This window comes from Chanodichthys erythropterus, chromosome 16, assembly GCF_024489055.1.
Source record: "Chanodichthys erythropterus isolate Z2021 chromosome 16, ASM2448905v1, whole genome shotgun sequence".
NCBI classification, from domain to species: domain Eukaryota; kingdom Metazoa; phylum Chordata; class Actinopteri; order Cypriniformes; family Xenocyprididae; genus Chanodichthys; species Chanodichthys erythropterus.
Window position 1 is genome coordinate 7,865,001 of NC_090236.1, and position 12,032 is coordinate 7,877,032.

Here is a 12,032-nt window from a genome sequence, read left to right on the forward strand (position 1 = left end):
CTATGACAGATGTGTTTATATTTTCATAAGAGTAATGTGTGCTGATCCACATAGGATCCTGTTTCTCTCTCATCCATGTCTGACAGTTCAATGTGTCATGATGATGATAATGTCTCTGGTAGATCACAGTGTCATCAGGAGGGATGCTGGTACAGAAACTAAACACAGACGATCTGCAGACAGAGAGAGCTCAGTTTGATGGTACCATAGTATATGCACAGAACAAGGTATTTAGAGAATTTTGCCTCTTAATTATTTTATTTTTTACTGAATCATTGCTATTTTTATTGCTCATACTTTACATTTGCATTTATTAATTTAGCAGACTTTAGGATTAGCAACACCCTGGCAACAACCCATAAATGTTTTGCACAAGCAAACACCACTGAGATTGAACCTAGTGTTTTAAAAATTGAAATTTTAAAGGTGCCATAGAACGTCTTTTTAAAAGATGTAATATAAGTCTAAGGTGTCCCCTGAATGTGTCTGTGAAGTTTCAGCTCAAAATACCCCATAGATTTTTTTTTATTAATTTTTTTAACTGGCTATTTCGGGGCATCATTAAATATGCTGCGCGGCCCCTTTAAATCTTGTGCTCCCCCGCCCTTGGAGCTCGCGCTTGCCTTAAACAACATAAAAAAAAGTTTACACAGCTAATATAAATATTTATATTTATATATCTATACAAAGTGTTCGTCATGCAGCATGTCTAATCGCGTAAGTACAGTCTTTATTTGGATGAACTGGATGTTTACATTTGATTCTGAATGAGTTTGAGGCTATGCTCCGTGGCTAAAGCTAACATTACACACTGTTGGAGAGATTTATAAAGAATGAAGTTGTGTTTATGCATTATACAGACTGCAAGTGTTTAAAAAATGAAAATAACGACAGTCTTGTCTCCGTGAATACAGTAATAAACAATGGTAACTTTAACCACATTTAACAGTACATTAGCAACATGCTAACGAAACATTTAGAAAGGCAATTTACAGATATCACTAAAAATATCATGATATCATGGATCATGTCAGTTATTATTGCTCCATCTGCCATTTTTCGCTGTTGTCCTTGCTTGCTTACCTAGTCTGATGATTCAGCTGTGCATAGATCCAGACGTTCTGCCCTTGTCTAATGCTTGAACATGAGCTGACATATGCAAATATTGGGGGCGTACACCCCGACTGTTACGTAACAGTCGGTGTTATGTTGAGTTTCGCCTGTTCTTCGGAGGTCTTTTAAACAAATTAGATTTATATAAGAAGGAGGAAACAATGGAGTTTGAGATTCACTGTATGTCATTTCCATGAACTCTTGTTATTCATCTATGCCGAGCTAAATTCAATTTTTAATTCTAGGGCACCTTTAAACCCATAAACATTTTAATAAAAAATGTAAAATTTAAATGTAAAAATGATCAATGTAAGCTTTTAATTTTTATTTTATTTTAGTTTTAGTTCTTACCACAAAAATACAACGTTCAAAACTTTGGTAATACCATGTTTTTTGGCCACTATACCAGGGTGGAAATACTTTTTTTTTTTTAAGTTTTGTGGTATATAAATATGGTAATCAAACAGTACAATGGAATATATCAAAGTCTTACCGTCTGAGACAGAACCATAGGACTTTTTTCAGTCAAGTGTTGGCAGACAGTTTCTTATGAAATGAATTTACAAAGATAACATGTGAAAAAGATTATTGATTTAATAATTTTATTCATGAAAAGGGACTAAAAGTCAGGAACAGTTTCTATTAAACTGAGACGAGCGGGGTTACCTTTCTCTCAGCTGTTGCCAAGCAACAGGTGACACAGAGTGCCAGCAGTGGCGTCTCCATTAAACAATATCTGATGCAGTAATGATGATGACCTTTTACTAAACACTCGTTATGTGCACCTCAGACTGTCACTCTCTCTCTCTCTCTGTTTGTGTGTGTGTGTGTGTGTCCACAGAGGCAACAGGTAGTAATGACAGAGGTCTGGGCAAAAGCAAATCCCAAAATTAATTTCTCTGTAATGCACCCTGGGTGGGCCGACACACCAGGTATTGTTCATTTTATAAGTCAACAAGTGAAAAATGCTTGTTTTAATGTGCTAATTTCATTTGGCACCATGGTTATGCTAGTTTGGCATGATGATTTTGTTTACCAACACTTTGTAAGTTTAAGTTTTTGTTCCCATGTATTGATTTGTAACCTCTCAGCTGTAAAAGAGCAACTCCACATGTGTTCAGTGTTGTAGGGAAGAAAAATATATATATATATCTATTATATTTAACATATTTGATTTTTAGGTAACACTTTACAATGGTTCCACTAATTAACATTAGTTAACTTTGTTAGTTAACATGAACTAATAATGAAATATCTTGTAAAGCATTTATTAATCTCAGTTTATGTTAATTTACAGATACAGATTATTCAGAATAATATCTGCCAATACCGATAATTTTATTTTCTTAAGGAAAAAATATCTCTCCCAAATAATGCTGAAATCTATACAGGGAGGCAACCATCTCATTTGGTACATTACTAAAATGTTAAAGATTAAAATTAACAACAGAGATATTATATTCAACTGGTATTTATTTTCAGATATAACAAATACACAAATAAAAGCAAATAAAATTTACTCAAACATACAGATATAATTAACAGAACACGTTTTTCCGCCCCCTGTTGATTGACAGGATATAATTGGCCCTGATCATCGGCTGTTTTTAAATAGTGAAATAACTGCTTTTATCAGCTGATACATCGTAACATAAAAAATACATTATATTTTAATTAAATCCAAAATAAAAATATTTGTAAAAAAATAAAAGTTACATAAAAATGTAAGTTAAAGGGTTAGTTCACCCAAAAATGAAAATAATGTCATTTATTACTTACCCTCATGTCGTTCTACACCCCAAAGACCTTCGTTCATCATCGGAACACAAATTAAAATATTTTTGATCAAATCCGATGGCTCAGTGAGGTCTGCATACTTCCTCTCTCAAGATCCATAAAGGTACTAAAACATATTTAAATCAGTTCATGTGAGTACAGTGCTTCTATTTTAATATTATAAAGTGATGAGAATATTTTTTGTGTGCCACAAAAACCCCCAAAAAACGACCTTTTAACAATATCTAGTGATGGCCGATTTCAAAACACTGCTTCAGAGCGTTATGAATCTTTTGAGTCAAATAAGTGATTCGGATAGCGTATCAAACCGCCAAACCTTGAATTTGGCGCTCCATTTCACTGATTTAATTAGTAAAGCTCCGAAGCTTCAAGAAGCAGTGTTATGAAATCGGCCATCACTAGATATTGTTAAAAAGTTGTTATTTTGGCAGACAAAAAATATATTCTCATCGCTTTATAATATTAAGGTAGAACCACTGTACACACATCAACTGATTTAAATATGTTTTTAGTACCTTTATGGATCTTGAGAGAGGAAGTATACCATCGCTGTCTATGCAGGCCTCACTGAGCCATTGGATTTAATAAAAAACATCTTAATTTGTGTTCCGATGTCTTCGAGGTGTAGAACGACATGAGGGTGAGTAATTAATGATATTATTTTCATTTATGGGTGAAATAACCCTTTAAATTGCATAATCCCCAATTCAGGAACACTGGCTGTTAATTATGCTAATATAATTAATAGTGTATATGCTGCCTAATTAACATTTTAGTTAACAAATCCATTACATAACACATTTTTTTAACAAGTTTGCCTGTCAAGCTCATCACTTGTAATCTCTGGCTTTGGTTGCGCTCAGCGGTTGCCACGGCGATGCCTCAGTTCCATCAGATGATGCGTGATCGTCTGCGTATGGCGGAGCAGGGAGCAGACACGGTCATCTGGCTCGCAGTGTCACGCGCCTCCACTGCATTTCCTAGCGGCCTTTTCTTCCAAGGTGTGCATGTTGGTTAAAAATGGTCACATTTGCTTTCATGTATCTAGATTTGTCCAATAGAACTATGAGAAAACCTCATAAAAGGTTGTTTGTTTCAGATCGACAGCCGGTTTCGGCCCACTTGCCCCTCGCATGGACGCACAGCTCTCGACAGGAAGTCAAAGTGTTCGTGGGCCGGTTGGAGAGTTTGGCGAAATTGGCGATGACTGCCAAACCCTCAGAGTGAGAATTTAAACAACATGTTAGATATTATACATGTCAGATAACTGAGAGGCTAAAATAACACTCATGCTATGTGGAACGGATATGAAATTAAACCTTAAGCTTTTTCTCGGTAACAACTAACTAGAGTATTAGGCCTATACGGTGAACGTGATTTCACCAAGTACAACATGTTCCGGGATCAACATCCTTGTTGATCCTGGAACAACATTTTAATCAACCAATCAGATTTGAGGGACAAGCTTATGTCAAGTTTAGGCTTACAACCTGGTTAGGTGCTTCCACAACAGTGTTATTCAACTGTCATTTCCCTCTGATTTTAGGGATAAGTTATGGGTAGGGTTAGGTTTAGGGGTTGGGAAAAGGTTATTACTAAATTTTCGGATAGGAATGTTATTCCAGGATCAACACAATATGTTGATCCAGGAACATGTCTTGGCAAAATCACGGTGACCAGTATTATACAGAGACTAAAGTAAGTCTAAAATCAACATGAAACCTGATATATTCGCAATAAATAGGATATTTATTGCTGTAAAACTGTGGAATCAGAAAAACTTTAGACAAAATCTAAAAGGAATTTTTTTATTTTTTTTATTGAGATACATCAGGCTTTTATGGCTCATGTGGTATGAAATGACAGTATGGACCTTATACTCGAGTAGAAAAAAAACCTCAATTTAACAGTACAGTATAGCAGACTACTTGCATAAAATGTATCTGTTGTCACTTTATATCTCCCAATCAGGGCTTGACATTAACACCAGTGCAGGTGGATAAAATTCAACCCACTTTGGCGGGTTGAATTTGATATATAATATATACATTTTTCAATTGTAGTCTTTTAAAAAGGCCTCTGAAATAATAAACAATGCAGTCTTGTCAAAAAATGTACTTTTTTCAATACATACCGATACTGAATTATCTGAAACGCTTCCAATACTCATTTTCAGCAGAACAGATGAACGGAACCAGCTGCGCTTTCTCGCTCTCTTGCGCTTAATTTTACTCATTCCCACAGATTTTGTGCTCACACCCAAAGTGTGCATACATAAAGCCGCCTCTCAGTACAAAATTTAGTTATTTTTTGCTGCTTATTGCGCTTAAAAAGTCACATACAAACGAAATAAGTGTCTTGGCGAGTATTCACGTAAACACAGTCAGTTATGTTTTAAGTGAACGTAAACAGTTGAGAAAGAAAATACATGTGTATAATGTATCTGTGCATCAGGTCTTAAAGTGACAGCAGCCTAATATATCTGCTGCCAAATTATGAGATAATATTAAAAATATCTATGGCTGTATTTTCCCATGTCAAAACTGTGGCCAGTGAAAATGCTGAGTAGCTAGTAACTTTGGAAAACCACTAGCCACAGTGGCTGGTGAGCAAAAAAAGTGAATGTCAAGCCCTGCCAATAATATTTAAATTCTAAGATTTATGATCAATTCAATATAATGATGACTGAGAGATGTACACATAAACATTCCTCAAAAGCCTGATCATACACGATTTTTCCAAGTAAACCTAAGTTGCTTCAGTCCAGCAAGTGTTCATCTTGAAATATTACTAACAATATAAAAGTTTCTTACATTTACTTAATAATAATCACTGGAGATTTCACAGCAAAAAGACCTGTATCACGACCCGAAGGGGGACGAAATAGTATTATACTAATTATACTAGTATTAGTATTTTACTTGCTAAAAAAAGTATGAACTATAAATTATACAGCAGAAGGCATGTAGTTGTAGTTTATCAGCAAAGTTTTGAAATATGATACAGTGGGCTTTATAGGGTTAACATGAAAAAGTAGGTTGGGGTATGATTTTATCCATCCACAACTGATCAGACTGTGAAAAGCAGTCTCCATTAAAGGTGCAGTAGGTGATCTGGGAAATGCTAACGTTAGCCTGCTAGCATTGAAAGCATAAGATGCTTTCCCTCCCTTCAAATCGCAGTCCAAAGGCCATGCCTCCTTCAAAACACATGAACGTGCACACACAGTTGCTCTTGGTAAAGTGTCACAAGAGACGGCGTTCAACCACCTCATGTCTCAAAGCACATTACATTACAATAATAATCAATGTAAACAACTCACAGAGGTTGTGCCTGACTGCTGCAGATTCATTTCGGTGTTGATACTGTTGACGTGGATACGCATAATTAGGATTACGCATAACAGCTCCGGTTAGAACGTCACGGGTTGGCATCTTTTAATTACGGTAGTAATCGCGTGAACGCAGCATAAATCCTTGGGTATACTTTATACCCAAAAGTATAGCTTAAAAGTTTTTATGCGTATGCTAGTGTTCGCGCAGTCGAACACACAGCCTTGCAAAGTGTACTTCTTTTGACTCGTACACATACACAGGCATTTGATGCATGCACAGTTTTAAAGGGGCTCTATGTAATAATGACACCCAGTGTTCAAAATAGGTAATGCAGTCCAAATTCAAAATATCGTTTGCCCCGCCCCCTCGTTCAAAGACGCGGGTTGCCAGCAACAATAGGGAGCACAATTGACAATGAAAGCTGAGGAGACTTACACACTGTAAGCTGATGATTTATCTGTTTTAATATGCTGTTGTTCATAGAGATATTTAGATAGATTCAGAGGCTTTTTAGGTCAGGCCCAGTTTGTTTGCTGGTCTCCATGGTTGCAATACGCGCTGTTTTCCGCCAACTGGCAACCTGTGATGTCGAAATACTATTGGATAATCTGGCAGCACACGGTTTTGCACAGACCAAAACAAAGACAGACATGGAACGCACATTTTCAAAGACGAATATCTGACTCTAGCATTGTCTTTCAGAGAAACAAGTAGGTGAACTTAGCATGTTTCCTAAATATCTGCAAACATATCGGGGTATTTTTATGCTTTATTAAAGTAAAAATCTTACATAGAGCCCCTTTAAGCAATCTCTTGCCATGAGTTACAACCCATGTAAACTTTCTTTGCATCTTTGTATTCTTTCATGCTAGAGTTGTATAAATGAGGGTACTTTCTAACCTCTTCGCACAATCTCTTGTCTATGTAGGCCTCCGTTGTCGCTGTAGCTTCGTTCTGTTCTGTTTATACAGTTTTTCTTTGACTACGTTACCTTGTGAATCAATGGCCCCCAGGACACTGTTGCCACCTTGTGGATAAACTAATTAGGCTACTACAAAAAAATCTGATCATTCTGATTGGCTCTTCAGCTACTGCCACCTGCTGGTATGGAAAGGCATGCTGCGTCCCAATTCGCATACTATGCGTCCTAAATAGTATTCGAAAAAAGAATTAGTATGTCCCAAATCGTAGTATGTTGAAATGAGTATTCCAAAGATACCCGGATGGTGTACTTTTTCCGGTTAGAATTCGAAGTGCAGATCCGTGCACACTTCTAACGGTTAATATTGCCCATAACACATTGCGCTGTGGACGAGGATTCGATTAGAACTACACATACGAATAAAAAGTGTTTAAAAACTACAAACATGACGGACGTGCGAGGTACGACGGTTAAGAAGGGGCTTGAATGATTAATAAGCAGTGTCTAACCTGACAAAAAGATATTTATTAAATGTTATCCACATTATATTTCATCTGCAACAGCTTTGTGAACTTTTATAACGATGTGTTTGGTCATTAAGTTTTAAATGCATCATTATGCAAAGATGAGGAGAATTCTCTGCATGAAAGACCCATGACTGGCAGATCAACGTGCGACTACATTTCTCTCCGAAACGGTAGGAAAATGAATTTAATTCAATGTGGAGGATTTTAACTGTGACAAGATGATTGACAGGGTAGTTTAAACAGTTACAGGTTGAGTAACTAAGCAACAGAACGTCCGTTAAAGACGCAGTTATGACGAGGTAGTATGTCCCAAAACTTGCATACTCTTCTATTACACACTCAAAAGTATGTACTTTTTCTTTACAAAAACAGTACATACTTTTAGGACGTAGTATAAGTAGGCGAATTGGGACGCAGCAGCAGTTCTTCTTACGCAGGCGCAGAATCGACGTGCTACTTGGCCACCGGGTGTCGAGTGTCGGTTTGGTGTGTCAGGGCCATTTTGGTCACAGACGCTGTCGACGTGAGCCAACCCCTCAGTCAGCTTTCTTCGCTAGTAGTTTATTGGCGTCGGCTTGGTGTGTTTGTTTGCGGTGTTCTTTGACTGATGTCTGGTCTGTCTGTGTTAACTCTGCACAGCATGAAACGCGTCGACGACGCATGTCTGCGCGAACAGGGTGTGCGAGGGTATGTAAAAACATACATTGACAGGCAGGTAGGACATCGTATTATTTAATTCGGACTGAATATAAAGATTGGATGCACATTGTATGGTCCTACGCCTTCCACAGACGATATATTATAAAAATACATTTAGACCATTTAACATAGTAATTGCTATCAGGATATGAGGAGACTTTCAAACAATATATAAAAAAAGTTTTTGTAGAAAATCACATATTGCACCTTTAAAGGGATTGTTCACCCCCCAAAAAAATTCCCTTTAAGACCTCCATGGTCTCTGTCTGAAACAAGGTGGTTTGGGTGGCATCTGCCATAAAAGAAAGTCATTTCAGAGGGGGAAGAAGTTATAACATTTTGATCAAGATTCTGTAAACAAACATTTTTGTCTTGAGAATAACTAACATCAATGAATAAAACCAGGAACATTTAAAAGTAAATGGTTTTTTTTTTTAATTTTATATTTAGCCTCAAGTCTGGCCACAACATGTCTATTTAAAACCCATCTGGATGAGAAAACTTGAACATAAATAGTGCTCACAAAGCATGCTACCTGTGTCATTTCCTGTCCCTTTCCCTGCCAATACTTTCCCCTGTGCTATTGCATAAAGGCAAAATGCTCATATATAATAAAGTGGGCTTTTGGCCTTGTCAGTCATTGTCATGCAGAAAAAATCCCATGTGGTGACGCAATATATGACAACCTCGAGATACACTTTAGTTATGTAAAAATGAAATTAGCACAACATAACTAACAAGCTGCACATAAAACGGTGTTGTTGCCTCTTAAATTGATGATAAACAGCATCCACCTGCGTCATCATTTCTCCATGAGTGTGTTTCTCCCAGCGGTTGCTGCGACAGGATGAAACGGATGTAAATCCTTAATTTCCTGTGCTGGTAAATGATTCATAATGCTCACTGTATGATGCATATGATGCTCTCACATCACCAAACATCAAAATACATGTTCATCTTACTACTGGGCTAAACAAGCAATGAAAGCGACACGCACCACTGTCTTCTCTGACTGTTACAGAAAAAGTGTTTTAGTAATAAACTACAGATGTGTCTTGTATTGTGTTGTCAGAAAGGTCTCTGTGTTGAAGAGTTTGTATAAAACCTGTGCAGATCAAAATCTGTGATTAAAGTCCACCTTCATGTACAGTTCCTCCATGTTTTCATACTCAGGTGGTTTAGTCTGCATTCTGAATTCATACATCTGCTCAAATATAAATCAATAAACTATCAGAATCGTTAAAGGTGCCCTAGAACTTTTTTAAAAAAGACGTAATATAAGTCTAAGGTGTCCCCTGAATGTGTCTGTGAAGTTTCAGCTCAAAATACCCCATATATATTTTTTTTTAATTCATTTTTTTAACTGCCTATTTTGGGGCATAGTTAGAAATGAGCCGATTCAGAGTGTGTGGCCCTTTAAATGTCGTGCTCCACTCCCCAAGAGCTCGCGCTTGCCTTAAACAACATAAAAAAAGTTGACACAGCTAATATAACCCTCAAAATAGATCTTTACAAAGTGATCGTCATGCAGCCTGTCTAATCGCGTAAGTACAGTGTTTATTTTGATGTTTACATTTGATTCTGAATGAATTTGAGGCTATGCTCCGTGGCTAACGGCTAATGCTACACTGTTGGAGAGATTTATAAAGAATGAAGTTGTGTTTATGAATTATACAGACTGCAAGTGTTAAAAAATGAAAATAGCGACGGCTCTTGTCTCTGTGAATACAGTAATAAACGATGGTAACTTTAACCACATTTAACAGTACATTAGCAACATGCTAATGAAACATTTAGAAAGACAGTTTACAAATATCACTAAAAATATCATGTTATCATGGATCATGTCAGTTATTATTGCTCCATCTGCCATTTTTTGCTATTTTCATTGCTTGCTTACCTAGTCTGATGATTCAGCTCTGCACAGATCCAGACGTTACTGCCTGCCTGCCCTTGTGTAATGCCTTTCATAATGTTGGGAACATGGGCTGGCATATGCAAATATTGGGGGCGTATAAGGAGGAGGAAACAATGGAGTTTGAGACTGTCATTTCCATGTACTGAACTCTTGTAATTTAACTATGCCGAGGTAAATTAAATTTTTGACTCTAGGGCACCTTCAAATGTGATAAACCATTACTTTTAATCAGCTGCTCTCAAGATGATTTTTAGCAGATGTGTGAAGTGTCCAAGCAGAGAAAGCACAGGTGTAGTTTATCACCTTATTAAGGTTGAAACACTGCAGTCACATTAACTGTTACAAAGCGTCAAGAATACTTTTTGTGTGCAAAAACAAAAGTAACGACTTTCTTCTCTACCCTGTCAGTCTCCTATGCTGTGAACACAGTGCAGCGCTTCCATGTTTACGTCCGAACGCCGTCTCAGTATTAGCCGACATTGTTCACGTGAGCACCATGACATATGCATGTGATGCTGACGCAGGAGCAGGCCAATAGTCTGTGTTTTGACGTAGAACACGTAAGCTCTGCAATGTGTCTTCAAGGTAAACTGCATAGGAAAATGACAGGGTAGAGAAGAAATTGTTGAATAAAGTCATTTTTGTTTTGCTTTTGCACACAAAAGTATTCTCGTCACTTCATAACATTAAAGGTGCCCTAGAATTAAATATTGAATTTATATTCGCATAGTTGAATAACAAGAGTTCAGTACATGGAAAAGACTCCATTGTTTCCTCCTTCTTATATAAATCTCATTTGTTTAATAGACCTCTGAAGAACAGGTGAATCTCAACATAACACCGACTGTTACGTAACAGTCAGGGTGTACGCCCCCAATATTTGCATATTCCAGCTCATGTTCAAGCATTAGACAAGCCAGTATTAACGTCTGGATGTGCACAGCTGAATCATCAGACTAGGTAAGCAAGCAAGAACAACAGCGAAAAATGGCAGATGGAGCAATAATAACTGACATGATCCATGATAACATGATATTTTTAGTGATATTTGTAAATTGTCTTTCTAAATGTTTTGTTAGCATGTTGCTAATGTACTGTTAAATGTGGTTAAAGTTACCATCGTTTCTTACTGTATTCACGGAGACAAGACTGTCGTTATTTTCATTTTTTAAACACTTGCAGTCTGTATAATTCATAAACACAACTTCATTCTTTATAAATCTCTCCAAGTGTGTAATGTTAGCTTTGGCCACGGAGCACTATCAAACTCATTCAGAATCAAATATAAACATCCAAATAAAGACTGTAAGAATGTACTTACGCGATTAGACATGCTGCACGACGAACACTTTGTATAGATCCATTTTGAGGGTTGTATTAGCTGTGTAAACTGTGTTTATGCTGTTCAAGGCAAGCGCGAGCTCCGGGGGAGGGGCAGCACGAGAATTAAAGGGGCCGCAACCTATATATCGGTGCATAGTTAATGATGCCCCAAAATAGACAGTTAAAAAAATTAATTTAAAAAAATCTATGGGGTATTTTGAGCTGAAACTTCACAGACACATTCAGGGGACACCTTAGACTTATATTACATCTTGTGAAAAAGGGATCTAGGGCACCTGAACCACTTAGTCACATTGACTATTTTAACAATGTCTTTACTACTTCTCTGGACCTTGGATGTGGTAATTTTGTTGCTTTTTATGGGGGGAGACTCTTGG

At 37.0% G+C, this 12,032-nt stretch overlaps 1 protein-coding gene across 1 annotated transcript in view; it reads left to right on the forward strand.

The window, feature by feature from the left end:
* The window catches only part of dhrs12lb (dehydrogenase/reductase (SDR family) member 12-like b), an 11,682-nt gene extending 7,545 nt beyond the window's left edge, over positions 1-4,137 (forward strand). The window contains exons 7-10 of the mRNA XM_067363248.1: positions 123-227; positions 1,955-2,045; positions 3,774-3,911; positions 4,010-4,137. Of these exons, the coding sequence (XP_067219349.1) occupies positions 123-227; positions 1,955-2,045; positions 3,774-3,911; positions 4,010-4,137 (462 nt within the window). The remainder of the gene's footprint in view (positions 1-122; positions 228-1,954; positions 2,046-3,773; positions 3,912-4,009) is intronic.
* The last annotated feature ends 7,895 nt before the right edge of the window (positions 4,138-12,032 follow it).